This window comes from Lytechinus pictus, chromosome 19 (assembly GCF_037042905.1).
Source record: "Lytechinus pictus isolate F3 Inbred chromosome 19, Lp3.0, whole genome shotgun sequence".
NCBI lineage: Eukaryota > Metazoa > Echinodermata > Echinoidea > Temnopleuroida > Toxopneustidae > Lytechinus > Lytechinus pictus.
This window is the reverse complement of record NC_087263.1, coordinates 12,704,234-12,726,888: the sequence shown is the minus strand read 5'-3', so window position 1 is coordinate 12,726,888 and position 22,655 is coordinate 12,704,234. Positions and strand designations below refer to the sequence as shown.

The window sequence follows — 22,655 nt, the reverse complement described above, 5'->3', positions numbered from 1 at the left end:
TCTCACGTATGACTGCTCAGCACAGCAAGGCCCGCCACCCAAGGACTCCACTAGACTGCCAGGTCATGAGAAGCTCTAGGTCTACATGGTGGTGTATTATGGCATGGATAGGAAAGTGGTTCTTGAAACAAATCGAGTACATATTAAGGGAAAGAAAACTTACTGAATTACTAAAGGCTTCTAGGTATATATATCATTATACAGCCCATCAAATTGATATTGCATCTAAAATGGATTATTGGTGGATTGCTGGCAATTAAATTCGTGGGTGCATGATATTCACCTCTCCAGCTAAACCATTTCGCATGCATCGATATCTGCACAGAAAAGTCCATCTCAAATCTATCCGGATTTTTTCTTTCTTTTGCCGGCTCCTCCCACACAAACAGCAAGCCATCTCGCACACAATGTGAAGGACATATGCCGTGTGGGCATTACGCATTACTTTCCCCCAAACTGAGGGATTAGATTTCAAATTATTCCAACAATGTTAGGAAATTATACCGAGGTGGTGATGATTATCAGATTATATTTATTTTCAAAACCTGAATCCATTATAGAACTTTACTTTGATAAAGGTCTATAATGGATATGAAAATCTTGTTTTCATAGGAAAATCAAGAATTTATTTTTGGGCATAGCTTACCTGTACAGAGTGCAATAATACAAGAATCTATCTAGAGGAACTCTGAGTGACTGTTGCTTTCATATTACTGAGGCGCTCTAGAACTCTACAACTATTGCGGCTCTAAAAAAGTGTCCCAAATCACTGTTACCATAGTAACAACTAGAATTTTGCACACGAACCGCAGATCTAATGTCCCCGTTGAGGTTGCAAAAGTCAAAATGTTCACGTCATACAATTGCATTGCAGGGCAGTTTTTAACGACGGGGCTAAAAGTCTCTTCCAAAATCAAATAGCGTCATTTCTGTCATTGAGCGAAAAGTGTCTAATGGCAAATGAGCCCCCCCCCCCTTAGACTCAAAAGAAGTTCTCATAATATAAAGAAAATATATTATAATACAAAAATATCAGTTTAATGCTTGTAAATTCAATGTTTTGGTAGAAAGTGATATTATTTATGTGTGTGTTTATTTTTTCAAGAAAGTTTTAAAGCTATAAAAAGCTGCCGACTGAGGCTTTTAGCAGTGGTGAAATTGTCTGGCAAGTTACCTCATCTATCTATTTATTTATTGTATTATAAAAATGAGACATTTATGGTCTCTGTCTACTGGACGTTTTCTCTGAATTCCAATTTCAGCTCCGGAAAAAACCCCTAAAAAATATCAATTATTCATCATTATGGTATTGTTACCATTAAGGATGCAATATATTGCACCCTCCGTCTCATAAACAATTGTAATGCTTCCTGACAAAATGAAACATTAAGTAGTTATGACCTTTATTTGGGTGCATACAATATACAAGAATTTCGCTGATGTGGTTTACGGTACACCATGTGGAGTGTTATAGAAACAGTGGAAAGAAGAAGAAAAGGAATTGGATAGGCGAGAAAGTGGAGATTTTAGAGTAGAGTATTCTTTTCTTGAATATAGTCCTGAAAAGGACTGTAAACCAGAAGAGATTGATGAGTTGAAGAAACAGCTTGAGTAGTAGGATGGATGAGGAGTTGCTGGCTTGAGTCGGCGAGTTGAGATGATGAGTAGAAGCAGTAGAGAGACTCGACGTTTCGGGCAGGTTGACTGTCCGTCTTCCATACAAGAATTTATATTTCGGTTTCTGATGTACAAAGAAATATCGACTGCATGATATTGCCTCGTTATTCTTTCTCTGAATAAAGTAAAAATCTTTAAAATAACCACACTTCCAGGGCACTATAGAGCCTCTGCTGTTGGGAGAGTATGTGGGTTTGTACTGTGCTTGTACAAAACCCAGAAACACAATACCACTGCGTGACGTCACATAAACGGGCCCTTTCTCCGTGAGTGAAATTGCTTTTCTAGCTCTCAGATTTGGTTAAATTCTGTATTTTCTTTTTGCTTTGTTACCTGGATGGAGTTAGCTGCTATTCTACGGGTTGAAATCTTTCTATAATCCAGTTCTGAGTTCCACTCTGCGCATGATCAGAAGATTCTGCGCATGATCAGAGGAAGGTCATTTGTACTAAAGTGACATGGTGGTTTAAAATTTAATGAGATAAGCACCAACTTCGATGTCTTGATTATTCATATATTTTTTTGAATTGTGTTTTTCATTCATATCCACAAAAAACAATGCGTCCACGAATGACGTACATTGTACAACATTCTCTAATATGCATTCAAAGTAGAAATGCAACAAATACCTTCATAGAGTATTCATGGATGTGCTATTCTAGTCACCTGGTCTATTCAATTTCTTCATCCCGCTATGTAAGGCATGCATACGTAATATCTTGCTTTGAAATCTGCCTATCTTTAATAATGAAAGAAACGAAAGGTCATTTGACCGAAATTGTCCTTGAAGTAACTACGAACTGGTCTATTGATGTGAAAATCTCAGTTTTTGTGATCGTCTTCTTATGTCTACTTTAACTTTGACCTGAAAATGACCTTTGACCTTACCATGTGACCTCAAACTGCAGCATAACATGCAGGTCTCCCAAGTACATGTACATCTACCATCCAAGTTTGGTTGAAAAGTGAATAACGGTTGCGGAGTTGTGTCATAATGTTTGGGCCGGACGGACGACATTTGGATCCCTTAGTCTCGCCTTCTCCTCTGGTGGGCGAGACAACAAAGGAATTTCTCAACAAGACCCTTTATTTGGGGCAGTTTCTATCTCTGTCTGCATTCAGATTGTGTGTAACAGTTTTTCCTGACGAAGCAATATTGGCCAGATAAGAGCCAAACAAAGAATTCACACCAAATATGGTCTCAAGGGTTATACAGGCCATGAAAAGGAGGATGGGAGGAAATGGGTGGGTGTGAAGCGGAAGGTCAAAAGACTCAATAAATACGGCCATAATAATTCAAATAAATATCTCTTATTATTTTATATTACTTTAAATTGCCGAGAGCAAAGAAGACGAACGAACATACGTCATAATCCAAAAGTCTGGTACACCCACCTAACAGATCGATTAAATTAGCACATACCTTTAGCCTAAAACCAGACCGGGCTTTTTTGGGTGTTACATGACCCGGGTGTTACATGAATCAACCCCCCCCCCCCCCTTGAGATCTTGGCCGCCGATCGCGCGAACACCGTGAAAATTGGCTTATAATAGTGTGGGATGCAATCTACAAGACTGTATACATGTACATGTAGTTGATTTTTCTGAAATCATCACATTTATTTTTATATGAATTAATTATGCTAGTATATGCGTAAATCACACTTTTTGATCTAATTCACTATTAAAAGCTCATAGAGTGCTAATTTTTGGTGTAAATATTCTTTATACCATTGTTAACAATTACAAATGAAAAAATCCAGGTTTGAAAATGAATTTCTTATGTATTTTATTGTTTTATGAATATCTTATGTATTTCTGTGTTTTCCTACCTTTTTTCCTTTGGCCAAATTTATAGCAGAACCTTTTTGAAGCATAATTATGCTAATTCAGCTGATGAAAGAAAACCTATTCATATCTTTATGAACAAGGTGAGAAAATTCAATCTACATTCACTTTGTACACAAAATCACGTGTTGGAGCAATTAGGGGTCTTGACAGGCACTTATGTAATAATACGTAGTTTTCGATCCGCATACCCAGGCATCGTGAATTTGGTTCAAGGGATGCGCAAGACTTCCAATTCAGCGAGCGGTGAGGTCGAAAAATTTCGCGCAGCGGAATGGTTGCGGAAAATGTCGAGAGGGAGTTGATTCAATCCCCCCCCCCCCCCTTCATGGCTTTAGGGTTTAAGGGTTGAATTGCTCCTTTTCAAATCATGCATTGCCTACAGACCCATTTCGAAAATGGATATAATTAATTTTTCTTTCTCATCTCGCAAAGAAACTTTTATAATCATCATCATTATCTTTCTGACAGGAGAGAACAATCCTGTTAGAATAATAGCGTTTATGACCCCAGGGCCCCTTTTCAAAAACCATTCCTAATTCATGCACGACTGGCGATCCTTTCTCCTCCTCAATGATGTATCCCCAATTGCCTATTGGAGTTCATTTCCTTTAACCCTAAACAAACTTTGAAACTGTACCGAACTTTCTGTTCAGATGCTCAGTTGTCAGAAATGAGAATTTCAAAGATGAGATTTCAACGGTAGCCGTTGGTATTAACAAATTAATCATCTGGCTCTAAACAAGTGGAGCGCCTCTGGCAGTCTCACCTGCATTGCACAATTCAATATAGCAGCAGTGCTGACTTTGGAAACGACTATTGAATAATCATTCACAAAAAACACCATTCATATGATGATAAAATACTACATGTATGTTCACCAAATCCATAAACTTTCAAAGTTATGATGGCAATTCAACAAATACCCCGAACACGGCCAAATTTCATTGACCTTAGTCATGTGACCTGAAACTGACGCAGGATGTTCACTGATGCTTGATTACTCTTACCAGTATGTCCAAAATTCATGAACTAGATCCATATACTTTCAGAGTTATATTTAAAAAACTTAACCTTGGTTAAGATTTTGTTTTGCTTAATGAAACATCAATTGAAGCATACTGTGTTTATCTTGCCAGGTGAGACCATCTAAGCTCTAAAATTTGAGAAGGGGGGGGGGTAAGGTATTTCATACACCCCGTTTGCATGAAAATGACTTTACTGCATGACTTTACATGTGCCAGGTTTATGGCTGAACTAAAATATTATTTTACCGGACCGTGTTCTAAATTAAATGCCCCAAAACTTTCTTCCTTTTCCAGAAGGGGGGAGATGGAATTTCATATAACCATGATCACATTTTTAAACAATTTTATAATAAATGTCTCGTTCTGATTCTTGTTAACAATGGGCATTTCAATCCACAAAGATTGAATTTCAGTTAGCTGACAGGAGCCTTGATGTACGGTAAGTAGTGCGTAACGAAGGAACCGACTTATGGAAAAAACCCTGGGTGGTTTCTCACAAAAAGTTACATGAATTGAAATCGCGCTTAATTTACTAATTGCTTATTGCAATCATATAATAATGCAACATCGCACTGGTCAGATCCCGTTCAGAGAATGCGCACCACCACACGTACATGTAGTAATTCTGCAAGAGGAGACTCTAAGCTTTATAATGATATATAACCCATTAACAATGATTGATCCTAACCCACTCAAGTAAGAGGAAAATGTTCACTACCATGGAACACTCTTTTTTTAGAAAAGGGGGATTAAAAACCACTTGTCTGTTGAAGAGCACTTACTCTTCCACTATTGTGTATTGTAGACAAAAGGAAGATTAAAAATCAATAGAATTTCAGCAGAAGGAATTATCAGAAGTAGGTATATCCTGTCCATTAGTTTGAACAAGTATGTTACAAATAATCCTGTTTTAAATTTATTGAGAGATGACTATTCAGGCTTTTCGTGAAAACAAAAACATGATAACACTTAACTCATAAAGACAAAAATAGGTCTAATAAAATTTTGAAAATTACTCTTTAGGTTTGATTGGTACATCAAAACTTTTACAGTAAATTGGGAGAGTACATGTACATGTACATTGTATACTCTTTCAGAGAACACCAAAATCTTAAATTTGAACATTCTGACCAAAACACTCTTCATTGGCCCCAATTGAAAATCACACAGTGCGACTTTTTGTGGGTTTTGTGGTGCTGGATTACATATCAACTTGGTATCCACCAATTAGTCTATGTGATTAGATGAACTTTTTCATATGAAAATGTAAGCAGACGAGGTGGAAATCAGGGCCCCGTCTTACAAAGAGCTGCGATTGATCGGATCAATCTCAACTATGGAAAGCCAGCAACGCCCACATCTAGAATGCATGTTTGTTCAAAATGTTTTCTAAGTATGATGTACATGTATATTACATAAATTCATTGTTTTCTTTACATTTTGGTGTGTTCGTCTTTGTTTACAAAGGACATTTTGCAAACTTCATGTAGAAAAAATTATGACACTGATGGATTTCCATAGAATTACGATTGATTGGATCAATCACAAGTCTTTGTAAGACGGGGCCCAGACCATCTGGACACTGGACTAAATGATGATTAGCCCTAGAGTGTACAAGACCAAGTGACGGTTTTACCAAACGATAATTGGAACAGACTGATAGTAGACTGATCAGCCCGTATTTTGAAGTCCAGTTTTACTTAGACTATGGTCTAACTCTGTGCTAACACTATGCGAAGCCACACATGTCAAAATTTTGTTTTACATTGAATGCTCCTTATGTTTACTGTGCTCTTTCCTAATTCTTTTTACGGTGAAGACAGCTTTTTCATTTATCTTTCTAAGACAGTTAAGAATGGTTTGAGAGTCAAATGAACTGACTCATTGAACCTCTATTGTTAGAGATTTATGTCACAATTGGCTATCCATAGTTAAACCACAACTTTAGACCAGAGTTAAAAATTAAATCCAACTTCAGAATACGGGCTACTGGGATTAGGCAAAATGTTTTAAGACAATCTTGTTAATTAGATCATCTAAGTGGATCCAAATTACAAACCCCCTAGCATTAGACCAAGGGTTCTAGCTCAGATCCTGGGACTACACCTTACCTGCAAATATTCTTATGGAATTCACTAAGTTGTTTCGCTGTGGCCGTGACCCGACCTGCCGTCTCCGTTGGTAGAGTCTTCAGAGCCGCCTCCAGCCATTTTGATAAGCTCTGTATATCAAAGAGACAGATGTGTTTCAAGAAAAATGAAAAAAAGATTCGAGATTCAATTTCTTTTCAAGTTATTTTATAGGACTATCATATTCAACCCCAATGGCATGAGTCAAACATTTTGACAAGGTTGACATGGCATATAAGGCAACATTCGTAAAAAGTTGAGAGCGAAGCAGGCAAGCAAAAATTTTGACCTTCTTTAATCTTAATACAATTTCATGATAGATTTTTGACATGATATTCAGAAAATAATTTATGTCACCTTTTCGTCCTTCTTTTCTTTCCTTTTCTTCTTTTCTCTTGGTCATGAAAACTTTGGGGGTCCAAGGTCACCCCAACCCTGTACGCCAGTGTTCAGCCACAATAGTCACAGAGTATTTTAAGTCTTGTTAACCGCAATGACAGGGTTTCCGAGAACAAATCGCTTGTCCTTCCCGTGTATTTTTCTTTTTTGCTATTGCCAATGGATACCGATTATGAACCGTAGGTGACGCAGGTAAAATCTTTCAAGAGCTGTAATCAGCAATGGCATCTGTAGCAAACACCAGGATTCAGCCCCACAAAGCAGCGCTGTGAGGACACGAGGCTTTCATCCCAACTTAACATCCTATCCAAGGGACAGTGTTTTCTACAGTAACAAAGTCTGCATCTATTAAACAGGAGGGGGGTATATATCATAGAGTGAGGCATTTCTGAGATTCCAGGGCTTCAGGACTTCTACATATATATATGAATTTTCTCTGAATTTTATACTTGTAAGTCACCTACAAGATATCCTTTTCCCTTCGACTGAACACATCGATTCTCTAAATCTGTCAGGAATAGTTTACGCAAAGTATTATACCGTTGCATAAGCACAATCACATTTTCTAGTTAGCCTTCCCTTTCATCTACATTAATGCTAAATCAGTAATCCAAATCTGTGATTTACAGTTCATGGAATGGTTAATAGAATTGCAAAATCTTCATTACAAGTTTCACCCACTCATAGATTTACGGAAGCTTTAAAGAGCCATCGACAGACCTGCCAACCTCTGGGAATGAAAAACTGTATTCTGTGATAAAAAAAAACTGTATTTTTCCCAAAAAAAGTGTATTTCATAATAAAATGCTTGGCGCACTCGCTCATCGCGGCGCTCAAGCTGCATGCAAGCTAAAATGCGCACTGCTCTTGCAGATGAAAAAAAAAACATTAAAACATGTGTATATCTTCACCCTGGTTTGAACAAAATGATTGAAAAAAAAACAAGTTACCTGAAATTACATTGATCTAATAACCATATTTGTGCACGTTTTATGAAATAGAGACATATAGAGATTATTTTTTTCAATAAATTACGATTTAGTTTAAAAAAAAAAAAAAAAAAAAATTCTTTTTTTTTTTTTTCTTTTTTTTTTATACAAAAAACGTATTTTTCAAAGAAAAAACGTACTGCCGTATTTTGGTCGCAAAAACGTACTAAATACGGCTAAAACGTACTGGTTGGCAGGTCTGCATCGACTTCTCAAGATGGTGAGATAATTTGTCTTTTCATATCAAAGCCGGGGTAATAATAATAACAATGTGCCTCGGAACAGATCGTTTCTAGATAGATGGCGCTATACAAATGCCTGTTATCATTATTATGTTATGAAGCAAAAATGGCGAGATCCGTTATCTCGCCAAGGCGACATATATAAAAACTTGTGTGTCATTATGAAAAGGTGTATGTCAACATGGCGAGATACATTGAGCACTTTTAGAAATGCACGTCGACATAGACGACTGATACAAGATGACGTCATTTTTTGGCGTTCCATATGCCTCAGGTCCTCACACATGTCCACTATCAGAATCGACAATCTCGCCACATCCATTTTGCGGTTCTCCAAAATCATAGTGGACGTGCACGTGAGTGACGTCATTTTAACCGTTCAAGCCCAGCATGAAGATCAACCTTTCCCTTTTAAAACACAGTTTTCAGTGACTTTTCAAAAAATTAATGTAAGTTGTACGATGCATTAATTTTTTTAATATTTGAAATTGCTTTCTGATCTCCAAAATATATATCGATATATATCCTAACTCGCGTAAAAAGGAATCAAAGCAAGTGAAAGGGCAAGTGTGCACAAGTTGCACCTTTGCATCACCCGACCGGGTCGCCAGGCGATGGTATGCCAGATCTTCCGGGTCGGGCAGCATGTCATGACCCGCTGGTTATCGCGCTGTTTCACGTGGACGTACGTACATGTTCAAGTCGAGTGAAATCTAAAGTATTCGCATCTGTAGTGAACAAGGGCAGACGACGACGTTGACTCGAACGATCAGACGACTGCTACGTCGTTCTCGTTCACTGCTCCTAAAAGTCTCTATTATCTTGCCAAGTTAACTTATAAAAAGTTGTACATGTACATGTATGTCAACAAAGCAAGAATTTTCTTTTTTTAAATCATGCCACCATGCTCACATACAACTTTTCACAAGTCGACTTCACTAGATATCATATCCTGCCATGTTAACATACAAACATTTTTTATATATTTTATGTCAACTTAGCGAGATAGCTGTTCTCGCCATGTTGACGTACATCTTTTCACAAGTCGACTTGACAAGACAACATATCCTGCAATGTTGACATACAACTTATCGTAAGTCGACTTGGCGAGATAAGGTATGTCACCATGTAAACGTTAAGTCAACATGGCAAGATGAATTATCTCACCACCTCCTCAAGTCATTGGCTTCCGTATAGATTAAAGGCAGTGTGAGTAGTTCATTACACAGAAAACAAGTAAAAGTTTTAATCCCAAAGAGTGTTTGCACCTACTCACCGCTCTTCTACTTGTGATGATAAAATTCATGGCAGCCTAGAAGTGTCAAACTTCACTAGGATTAGCTTATTGAAGGAAAATGAAACCCTTGAAACAAGATTGCTTGTGCAAAAACAGATAAATCAAAGAAACAGATAAACGAAAGTTTGAGAGAAAAATGGAATAAATAAGAAGAAAGTTATGAGCATTTGAAGTTTTAGATCATTATTGTAATGTAGATCCTCCCAAAGGCAATGCGTAAAAGATGTGTGATGTCACATGTAAACAACTTTCCCATTACTTTTCTATATATTTCACTTAAACTGCCTCTTTTCTCACATCTACATGTAGGTACATGTATCAGTAGATCATGTATTCTTTCTTTAGGAGGGCATGTAATACAGATTTTCAAAGAATACATTATGGATAAAGAGTTTGTATCACCACAGAAAGAGCAAAAAATAGACATTTGTGTGGTATTTTATAGTCCATCTAAGGGAAAGTGACATGACAAATACTTGTCGCATTACCAAGGGGGGGATCTCCATAGCATTAGGGATCGCAGTATTTAAATTAAATGCTCATAACTTTCTCATTATTTGTCCGCTTTGTCTAAAACTTTCTTTGATCTTTTTCTTTGATTTTTCTGATTCCACAAGAGCCAACTTGTTCCAAAGATTTGATTCCCCTTTAAGCACTCTTTTCCAGCCAAACCCATATCAAATCAAATTCTTTCATAATCTGCTAGTATTAAACACAACAGGGCTTAGTAAATAATATTGCCTTCAACTGGTGCAGATAAAACGCCACAGGGCATTAGTAAAAAAATACTGCCTATAATAGGTACAGATAATACACAACTTGGCAACAGATTATTAGTAAGAAATACCGCCCTCAATTAGTGCAAATAATATGCAACAAGATATTCGAAGAATTACCACCTTCAATCAGTACAGATAATACACAACATAGACATTGGTAAGAAATCCCGCCTTCAATTAATGCAAATAATATGCAACCGGTTTATGTAAGAAGTAACGCCTTTAATCAGTACAGATAATACACAACAGGGCATAAGCAAGAAATATCCCCTTCAATTAGTGCAAATAAAATACAACAGGGTATTACAGTAGTATGAACCAATGCCATTAATCAGTACAGATAATACACAGCAGGGGATAAGCAAGAAATATCCCCTTCAATTAGTGCAAATAATATACAACAGGGTACTAGTATGAACCAACGCCTTTAATCAGTACAGATAATACGCAGCATAGGCATTAATAAGAAATACCACCTTCAACTCTTGCTAACAAAACACAATATACATGTAGTCATTAGTAAGAAATACTGCCTTCAAATAGTGCGAATAATATGTAGAAAGCAGATGCAGCCTCTTGGTCTGTGCCATTTGAGGAAAATTGGGGGCATGTTTTCCAAATTAGCACAAAAATTCATACTGTTGACCCATCTCATAAAACAAATAATGCATTGTGTTATGTTAGTGTTGATGCAGTCATCAGATATTCACAATGTAATGCACAAGCTACTACACTTTGTACATACCTCGAGTGCTAATACATTAATAGCTGTGCATTATTTCTGTAGTAATGCACTTTCTTGTATTATTCATTTTATGAAAAAAATCTGTTGTATATTGTATACCGGTGTGTTGGCTCAGTTGGTAGAGCGTCCGTCTTACAACCGGGAAGCCGGGGGTTCAAACCCCGGCCGCGTCAGACAAAAAAGATGTTAAAAGATGGGAGTTGCTGCTACCCTGTTTGTCGTTCAACGGTTAAAGGGATAGAGCCTTGTCGATCTGGAGCTGCACAGCGGCTGCCGGGCCCACGATCAAGTGGGCAAAGCAAATTTTTTGAGTATTTCATTTCATGTCTATTTCGAACAATAAAATTATGGATTTTCATATGATAATCAGCCTCATTTCAAAACCATGCATTGTTATCATGGTAGTTACAAATAAATGGGACCGTTCATGGCCCAGGGAAGCGCACCCCAAAGATTTTCCCTGGGGGTGCTGCGTGTATTATTCTCCATAGGCAGCACCCCCGGGAAGTCTCTGGTAGGTGTGGCAAATGTCAGAAATTTAAGGGAAAAGGTCAACATTTTGTGTTGAGACACCCCCCCCCCTTTTTTTTTTGACGTCCTTCATTTTGTAGTGAAGGCTTTTTTTTTTTTTTTGGCTGGTCAAATTTACCTCAGCACCCCCTTCCATAAATCATTCCCAGACCCTGGGACTGTTACCACCAATGGTATGCAAATTATGCATAGGTGCTGTGAATTAGCGGCGATGCAACACACACAAGGGTACTTAAGCTCCTCCTGCTTGTGTATTATATTTTGAATACCCAAGATACCTGCAGCACCGCTTGCATCTTAAATTTAACCCAGTGCATTATTTGTTTTATTATATGGTCAACACAATTAAATTGTAGTGGAAAATTAGGTTGAATTCCAATGCTTTCCTTAAATCGTATAGACGTAGAGGCCCAAAATCTGCTTTCCATTATGACATCACAAGTGTATCCAGTGTGCGCACCCAAGGCCCCGTCTTACAAAGGGTTGCGATTGATCCGATCAATCACAACTATGTACGGCCAGTAACGTCAACATCTCTTATGCATGTTTTTTCAAAATTCTTTCTAACTATGATGTATATTCATGCATTCATTGTTTTCTGGAAAATTAACTGTGCTTCTCTTTGTGTAGAAAGGACATTGTTCAAATTTCCTGTAGAATAAATTATGACACTGATGGATTTCCATAGAGTTACGACTGATCGGATCAATCATAACTCTTTGTAAGACGGGGCCCAGGTATAAGCACTTTAACATCCTTGCTACTCTTTGAAAGGACATGCATTTCAGATGGCATCTTATTTTTTTACATACACTAGGGGCAAAATGATGCATCTAAAATGCACAATGCTGAACCCAGGTGCCATTGGATAGAAAAGTAGTTCCTGTTATAAAAACTTATCTTCTGCCAATGGGTTCAACAATATTTCTGTATTGTACTCCATACTCACCTCTCTATCGTACTCTAGCAAATGGAAGATAACTTCGCCGTGATCCGGCATACGGTAGGCTGGTAGGTAGAACGAACACGCTTCCATTATAGCTTTCATCAAGGCTTCGCCATACTCCTGGAAAATGCCGTTCACAGCAGCTTTTCTCTGTTCGAAATCTTCTGATTCCTGTAATGGAGGGGCAAGAAATATTTCTATCGTTTAGAAACACAAGAATTGAATGCTTTATAGTAGGCCTTAGATAACTAGGTTTGTTTTTGTTGCATTTTTGCAAAATTGTACAGGTAATATATAACATTTTCAGGGGACCAGACATGGTGCGTGGGGTTCAGTTTCTAAAAAGCTGCACGGGAGCAAAGCAAGCGAGCAACAATTTTGAAGTTTTTAATACTTGTAAGTATCTAATTTGTGATAGATTTTGACATAATGTTCAGAAAATATCTTACAAGCTTAGGGGTATTTTTATAACTTCCCAACATCTTTGATAATGAAGCTCTTACTATGAATCATTGTACATTCAAACCTGTTTCAGCAACCGCTTGTATAAAGGGACTACCTGTCAATAAAGACCAGGGCCCCGTCTTACAAAGAGGTACAATTGATCTGATCAATCGTAACTATGGCCAGCCAGCAAAGTCAACATACGAAAAGCATGTTTGTTCAAAAAAAATTCTAGATATGAATGCATATCCATAAATTCATTGATTTCTTGACAATTTGGGGTGTTCTCCTTTGATTACAAAGGACATTTTTGCAAATTTCCTGTAGAGAAAATTATGACATTGATGGATTTCCATAGAGTTACGATTGATCGGATCAATCGTAACTCTTTGTACCACGGGCCCAGGGCCCCATCTTACAAAGAGGTACGATTGATCTAATCAATCGCAACTGTATGGAAATTAATCCATACTCTATCTTTTCTACAGAAAATTTGCACAATCTTCTAATTAAACAAAGAGCATCAAACCATGGACCTATGAAGAGATGGACGATTAACGCGAGCAATTCTTTGGTCCAATGATAGTCACCGTTCCTTGGTCATGCGCATCTTAATGAGAACATACAGGTGTTGTAACAATAGCAATTACCATGACTACCAAGACGTATCTGATCACCCAAAGACGGAACAGTTTCCCGGTCTTGATTTTTGTTGGCTGATACCCTGTTTCAGCATGTGCCTTTCAGTCAACATGCTTCATATTTGGAGCAGCAAACTTGAAAAGCAGACGATCTTTATGATATAAAATATGATATTATTCGATCCGCTAACTACCGCTCACACATAAGGACCTCAATAACATTGGGAGATACACGATCTATAAATGTTATGTACCATGTATATCTGGAATATTATGGAGAAACTTGGGAAAATTAAATTTTAAATGGTAAACAATCAATCACAATATTGCCTCTATATTACAATATGAAGACATTTCCCCAAATAAAACACATGGAACTATGATTACCAAATGTAAAAAAGAACTGCACATCGATTTTCCATGATTTAAGTGATTTGTTGTCTATTGCGCATATAATTTGTGAAATATAAATGTCCAGTCACGAACTGCTTCCGTCCCTTCTCACGGTGACGATCATTGAACCAAAGAGGACTAGTATGAAGAGAATGTTATTCAGAGGACAATTACAGTCACCTGTTAGTGAATTCATTAAGTAAGCGATGAATGTCCATCTCTTCATAGGTCCATGATCAAACTGAATCTTCAAGAGAACGATGAATGTATGAATACACATCATATCTAGAACATATTTTGAACCAATTTGCATTTTAGATGTTTACATTGCTGGTCATCCACAGTTGTGGTTGATCGGATCAACCATAACTCTTTGAAAGACGGAGCCCAGAATTTAGAATTCCCTTGAATTGGATTCCCCGTTAAAATATGCATAACAGGAAACTCTCCAGAAAAGCCACCTGGAGCCCGTAACACAAAGTTTAGCAATCATTTGAATATTTTCTATGATTGTTTGCATTGACTACAATGTACAAATCAATCGTAGAAATCAAGCATACCATTGATTGCTAACCTTTGTCCTATGGGACCCAGCTCATAATATACAAATATACCAGGCTTTGAGTAAGTATAGCGGGAATTATTCATCCGAGGTTGGACTGGCATCACTACTTTTTCCCGCGGGGCGAAGCCCCGAGGGAAAAAATAGTGATTATGCCAGTACAACCGAGGATGAATAATTCCCTCTATACTTTCGAAATAAAGGCCTTGTATATTTGTTTTATATCCTACTTTAATAAGTTATAGAAATAGATCTTGATAATCTAGTTCTTGTACTCTTAGTTCATCCTTTTTTTAATCTGAATCAAACCAGCTGCGCTGACTGACCTACTTTTCCTGAAGCGCTTAGCTACGCGCTCAGTGCGTGGAATGCGTATTAGTGCTTGCGCCGTCATGATCTGTGACGTCAATGATGGAATAGTCGACTATTCCATCATTGACGTCACGGAATAGCACATTTTCTTCGGTGGGCGTTTCATTTTCGACATCATCGCAAAATAGTGAGAATATGTTTGATCACATGATGCTATTTAAACCAATCAGCATACAGGATTTAATTTATGTAGGATATAAAATCTTTTCATGTCTCCCTTGGGTTAGTCTTCATAGACAGACTTCACTGCGTTTCCATCACTAGCGTACCTACGGGGGGCAGACTGCCCCCCCCCTGACTAGTCACAACCCATGCAAGGGACATATCCCTGCCCCCCCCCCTGACTAGTCACAACCCATGCAAGGGACATATCCCTGCCCCCCCCCCTGACGAGTCTTGAAGACCTTTTTTTTTCTCTTTTTTTTCTTGTCAATTTTTTTTGGCGGATGAATTTGCCCCCCCTGTGGAAAATCCTAGGTACGCCACTGGTTTCCAAGTGTGAAAATAAATAACGAACTAATTTTCCAATCTCACCCATCTTTCCTTTCCGCACTGGATGACTTCTGTGAAGAATTTCATGACCGAAGCGTTGGCCTCTCTGTGGTCTAGTGTAACAGCTGCAATGGCACATGGTAGTATAGACTGCATAGCTGGGGACTGAAGAATAGCTAGGGGACATCTCTGGAGTAACCTACACAGAAATGTATGAATGGGACCATGTTTAATATTTATTGTTTGGACTAGAGTGTGAAATTGAGCAAAATTGTGATTATTTCCACTATCAACAGCATTAAATCACCACAAAGCATACCCTAATCCTAACCTGGAACACGGTGGTATAGACAGCATAACTGGAGACTGAAAGATAGCTTGGGGACAGCTTTGGAGTATTAAACCTAAAACGAAGTGCGTGAATGGGACAGTGTTAAGTAATAGCCAACAAAAATGTTATGTTTGGGACTAAAATGTGAAACTGAGCAAAAGTGTGATTATTTCGACTATCAACAGCACAAAATCACCACAAGGCCTACCAGAACCCCAGTCTGGATCTTGGTAGTATAGACTGCATAGCTGGAGACTTAAAGATAGCTAGGGAACATCTTTGGAGTAACCAACACAGAAGTGTATGAATGGGGCAATAGTAATTCACAATGAGAAATGTTTGAGGTTGTGAAAATGATGAAACAGCATAATCATTTTCACTATCTCAATAGTGTGATATTATATTTCGTCACCAACCCCACTACCACTACCGTTCCCGCCCCAACTTCTACTACTACTACTACTACTACTACTACATGTACTACTACTACTACTACTACTACTACTACTACTACTACTTCTACTACTACGATGCCCGTTGCATAAAAGTTATGGACAGTAACCATTATGGTAACTTTGCCATCCATTGGAACTTGCATGGAATCCTTGATTTTGATTAGCTGTTGATCAGCGTTACCATAGTAGTTCCAATTGGATGGCAAGGTTACCATAATAGTATACAAATGATGCATGGACACGAGTTCATTATGCGATCTATCCTCACTCGAGTTGAGGCTCTGTTCAATCCATTTAGACTTCGTGCAATGGGTTGAACACAGCCTCAACAAGAATGGATAGGTCGCATAATGGACGATTGAAGACATGCATCATTTGGTTTATATCGTGTCATTTGAAAAAATATAATAAAAAAAGCAAAAGCAGATGGAATTAAAATATATTTGCCTTTGTCTGGCAACTCGTTTTCTCTAATAACATTATTTTTTCCATGTATGAAATGAAAAAAAAACAAGTTAATTGTTTTCATTCTTTTGTGAGGCGCTTTGATTCATAAATCTAAGTGCGCACGGGTAGTAAGGTTGATGCGCTTACTTTGATGCACGCAAACACTCCCACACACATGCAATATGTACATACACGCATGCTCAGTGGTATACACCGAGGGAGAGAGCTCAACCGTGCAATGGACAGATAAAAAATGCATGGTCGCCGTGCAATGGAAAATAAAATTTGCATGCAGCACATTATGGGTCAAATATTGAATGGCTTTCAACACAATCAAAATTACAAGAATATTTGCATGAGTTGTAGAATAATTTTTATGCAACGGAGCCCTGGGGCCCGTCTTACAAAGAGTTGCGATCGATCCGATCAATCGCAACTATGGAAAGCCAGCAAAGTCAACATATTAAATGCATGTTCGTTTAAAAAAAAATTCTAGATATGAATGTATATCGATAAATTCATTGATTTCTTGACTATTTGGTGTGTTCTCCTTTGTTTTTAAAGGACATTTTGCAAATTTCCTGTAAAAAATAATGACACGGATGGATTTCCATAGAGTTACGATTGATTGGATCAATCATAACTCTTTGTAAGACGGGGCCCAGGTCTATAAAGTGGTTTAAGGCGCCTGGCTACACACATTAAACAGTGGGGATCTATCCTAGACCATATCATTTATGCCCATGAGCAAGGCATTTAATCAACACTGCTCAGTCATCCTAAATGTACATGTACTTTAAAATAAAGGAGCATTCTGGGAAACAAACCAAAAATTAAAAACATAAAACAAAGGGTTTATTCTCATTTGGTCAAATGCCAATTCGTCCAATTGCCAACTCGTCAACTATCATTTGGTCTACCATCAGCTCGTCCAATATCCACTCACCTTTTTCCTCTAATAACCAGTTGGTCCAATAGCCGTTTAGTCCATATACCATTTGGTCTAATTAGACTAAGTGTTAATTGGGCAAAATGAATGAACATAAAATGAATATTAGACCAACTGGTTATGACACGAAATGGTCATAGACCAACTGGTGATTAGCCAAAGTGATGATTGGGCCAAATGTTAATTGGACCAAATGGTTGTTAAATGAAAGCGTTGATGGACGGAATGGCATTAGACTAAATGAAGGTAGACCATGTCATGAGTGGACGAATTGGCAATTTACCAAATCAATTACATGTACCTTGTGCATAACCTGAAGAAATCATCGACTGTGTCTGGATGACTGCGCAGACCCAATGGTTCTTGGAGAATCGTATATGTTGGTGCCATAAATGCCTGCAATTGTATTGAAACAATTCATGATAATCACACTTAATAAACATGAGATAATGCATGAAGATAAGAGCAGACAATGCTCAAAGTTTTTAAGTTGCAAAGTACATTATGGCTGGAGGCGGGGCAGATGGAGAATGGTATATGTTGGTCCCATAAATGCCTGCAATTGTATTGAAACAATTCATGATAATCACTCTTAATAAACATGAGATAATGCATAAAACTAAGAGCAGACACTGCTCAAAGTTTTTAAGTTGCAAAGTATATTATGGCTGGAGGCGGGGCGGTGATTCCCCCAACCCCCCCCCCCTCCACATTTGGAGTGATATATTCTGAATTTCACATACCAACTATTACTCAAAGGCAAAACACCAGATTTTCCCCGAATATGACGTGTTTGAACCGCAATAAGACTGGGGAGAGGGTAGAAAGACGGGGGGGCTAGAAAAATGAGGAAGGGGGGCTATTGCTCATATAAATAAATTGCATATGTGACTATTCTAAAATTATTCAAATTTTATTTTCAGTTCAAAAATTTGGCTGCATATCCACAAAAAAGCTCTAGAAGTTTTTTTTTCTTTAGAAACTCCTTGTAGGATTCAGATCAAATGCACATAATATAATAATCACTATCCAAATATATTGTGATGTATCATATTTATTATCACTAAGCGCTATGTACATCTATATAGTCTTTATTGCTCGTCATTTCTACCCTGGAGCTGTAGCTTAACCCTAACTAGGCCGGGCTTTTTTGGCTGTTCTGTGGCCGGGGGGGGGTTGATTCAACCCCCCCCTGAGATCTCGGCCGCCGATCGCACGCGTGCCGCAAAAATTTGCACGCTGGTAGTGTGCGATGTAATCTACAAGGCTGTATGGTAAAATTTTCCAAAATAATGAGATTTTATTTTATATGAATTAATTATGCTAATTTATGCATAAATCGTACTTTTTGCACTAATTCACTAAATAAAGCTCCTAGAATGCTAATTTTAAGTAAAAATATTCTTTGTAGCATTCTTAACAATGGCAATTGAAAAAAACTCCGGTTTGGAAATCAATTTCTTATGTATTTTATTGTTTTATGAATTTCTTATGTATTTCTTTGTTTTCAACCTTTTGTTTTTCTTTGTTTTTTTCACCAGATTTATTGCACAACCTTTTTGAAGCATAATTATGCTAAAATCAATTGCTTTCAGCTGTTTAAAGTAAAAATAATCATATCTTTATGAATAAGACCAGAAAACTCAATTTGCATTGACTTTGTACACAAAATCACGTTTTGGAACAATTTTTGGTTTGACATGCACTTACAAAATGTTGCGTAATTTTGGAACCGCGTACCCGGGCGTCGTAAATTTGGTCTCGAAAGATGCGCGAGACTTAAAAGTATAAACTCTGCGAATGGCGCGGTCAAAAAATTTCGCGCGGCGGAATGATCGCAGAAAATGTTGAGGGGGGTTCATTCAACCCCCCCGGCCATTTTAGGGTTAATCCTTACTACCTTTCCATAAGGTATATCACTAATCAGAACCGCAATGCATTATGGGATCGCAAAAGGGGCTGTTGGCTAGTTCTGCGCACGCGCACTGCAGACTGTGCACGTGCACAACGGCCCCTTTTGCAATCCCACAAAGCATTGCGGTTCTGATTAGCGATATACCTTATTCTTCTCACTTTCCCTTTTCTCTCCTTTTACCAGATATCTTCCCGACTTCTCTCTAGCTGACCATTCTCCCAGTCTACTGCTCCAATACTGTGCTATTCTCTTCAATTACTATATTTTCCTACCTCAGGCTGCCTTGCCAGAAGGTCTTCAGACCTTTCTGGGTGTGACGCACAAGCCATTGTATTTCATAATCACAGCTACAGTGTATTTGTTACTTTGATAATTATCTTATATGTACCATCTATCATGTTTTTTATGATCAGAAAAGTTGAACAATCTCTGTCATATCAGTGATGAATTTCTTCTAATGCTATTATCATGATGTACATGATAACTTTAAAATGTGTATGTTTGTATGTACATGTATACAGTGCGTCCCACAAAAAACGAAACCGAGATTTATCGATGATTTATCATAACTTAATCGCAAATACAATAGAAAAATGACCTACCATTTTAAAGCTTAGAATCTCCTCTTTCATCTGAAATTTACTTAAATTATTTCTCATTCACGCATGAGTGGGCAAAAACAATTTGAAAAGGGGATACCAAAAAGTCACTTGGCGGGCCGTATCTGGGTTTTAAAAAGAAAACCACATTTTTAAAAAGTTCAATATCTGCTCTTTAATTTGATACCTCAATTGCAGAAAATGGTCAAGAAATAACAAAGTTCTGGTTATTTGAAATAAGGCTTGAATATCAATAATTTCATAAAATGAAGAGGTTTTACAGGCTAGCGTTCAAACTCACTCGACACTCCGTTTTATTGACGATCAGCCATGCACTAAGTCTTTTGTTACCGTGCGATAGCTTCAGTGGGAAACCGGTGAAAACACGTTTATTTAATGAACTTATGGAAATACAAGCATTGTTTCGAGGGATCAAAACTTTTTTACTACTTGACCATTTTCCGTGATTTAAGTATCAAAGAAAAGAGAAGATACTGAACTTTTTAGTCATGTGATTTTCTTTTTGAAATTCAGATACCCCCCGCCAAATGAGTTTTTGGCATCCTTTCTTCGAATTGTTTTTGCTCAATCATGCGTGAATGAGGAATAATCTAAGTAATACCAGATGAAAGAGGAGATTCTAAGCTTTACATTGGTAGGTCATTTGTCTATTTTATTAATGATTAAGTTATGATAAATCATCGCTAAATTTCGGTTTCGTTTTTTCTGGGACGCACTGTATTGCTTTTGCTGGCTTATTTGGCATGTGAAAAAAATGAATTGCATGATTTTTAGAATTTCTTATATTTCTTATTTTTTCGACTTTTTAAAATATTTTGTTCAATGAAAATCGTCAGCAAAACTTTTCTGATCATAAAAAAACATGAAATCACTTGATTTTGATCAATACAAATAATGGAAGTTATGAATTTGCATTGGAATTGTAAATGAAATCAAATATTTGATCAATTTCGGGGTTAATTTTCACATAAATGTAGGGTAATTTTGGAACCAGGTCTGGCAAATTTGGTGTCAATCCTCAACTGTAATATACCTATCATATCTATAAGTCCTCTCCATCAATGACCTTTGAACTCTGACACAGTCCATAATCTCACCTGTAACATACCTATCAGACCTCATACTCGGTCAGCTGTGCAGCCCCATGATGTGATTCTATCATCAATTTCAATCAATGACCTTTGAACTCTGACATAGAGCTATTGTCCTCATCTGTAATATATCTATCATATCTACAAGTCCTCTCCATCAATGACCTTTGAACTCTGACATCGAGCTATTACCCTCACCTGTAACATACCTATCAGACCTCATACTCGGCCGGCTGCGCAGCCTCATGATGTGATCCTATCATCAGTTTCAATCAATGACCTTTGAACTCTGACATCGAGCTTATCATCCTCACCTGTAACATATCTATAAGTCCTGGAACACAGGCAGGTTCTTGCCCGTACTCATCCACAAGTATACTGCCCAAGTAGAGGTAACACGAGTGCATATGACTCTGGTAGAAACCCACCATCTGTTGAAACGAAATAAAGAAACAAAATAATAAGAAATGGTTAAAAATGAAGTATGCGGTCACATCTACAGAAACTTTATTATTACAGTACGATGAGGTTTTACTGTTTAATCATAGTATTGTGACCGTTACCGCAACGGGTAAGGGTTGACTTGCCGGTATGCTCCTGATGACGGGTTGCGAGCCGGGCCGGGTTCATTCTCCAAACTGCAGGCCTGCATATATGAAATTGAAAAGAAAGAATACAACACAATACAAAAAAACAACACACACACAAACGAAAAGAAGTTACAATATATTGAGTTCGGATTACTCAAGATCCTGTGCTTCATACATGTACGTGGCAGATTCTTTTAACCCTATTTTAACTGGGCTATTTCAGACCAGGATATACTGGGGGGTCAATTTGATCCCCATCAGATCTTGGCCGCTGATTGCGTGATCGCCGCATAAATTTGGACGCACGTAGAGCTGAATGAAAACTGCAAGACTGCTGAGTAAAATTTTCAAAATATTAATTGTTTATATTTTTTCATTAATTAATTATGCAAATAAGCATATGAAATTTGCCCTCAATTTGTTTATTGCCTATAACTCACTTTATTTAGCTAGTAGAAGGCTAATTTTTGGTGAGAGTCAATTTTTATATTTTCTAACAAATATCAACAAAAAACTTGCCAAAATATAATCAATATCTTATGTATTTTGTTTTTAAATTCTTATGCATTTATTTTTTTTTCAAACCTTTGTTTTTTATTGCTTTTCCAATGAACTTTGTTGGGGACCCTTTTGCGATCATAAATAGCATAAAATAAATCCACTTAAACCAACAAAAGTAAAAATAATCTAATATTTATTATTTTTGGTTGAAAAATCCAATTTGCATTGACTTTGTACACGGA

At 37.4% G+C, this 22,655-nt stretch overlaps 1 protein-coding gene across 1 annotated transcript in view; it reads right to left on the bottom strand.

The window, feature by feature from the left end:
* The window catches only part of LOC129282774 (transportin-3-like), a 29,614-nt gene extending 7,863 nt beyond the window's left edge, over positions 1–21,751 (bottom strand). The window contains exons 1-5 of the mRNA XM_064114093.1: positions 21,637–21,751; positions 17,998–18,092; positions 15,557–15,713; positions 12,614–12,781; positions 6,665–6,774 (exon numbers count right to left, since the gene is read on the bottom strand). Coding sequence (XP_063970163.1) covers positions 6,665–6,774; positions 12,614–12,781; positions 15,557–15,713; positions 17,998–18,092; positions 21,637–21,729 — 623 coding nt within the window. The 5' untranslated portion in view covers positions 21,730–21,751. The remainder of the gene's footprint in view (positions 1–6,664; positions 6,775–12,613; positions 12,782–15,556; positions 15,714–17,997; positions 18,093–21,636) is intronic.
* Between the last annotated feature and the right edge of the window lie 904 nt (positions 21,752–22,655).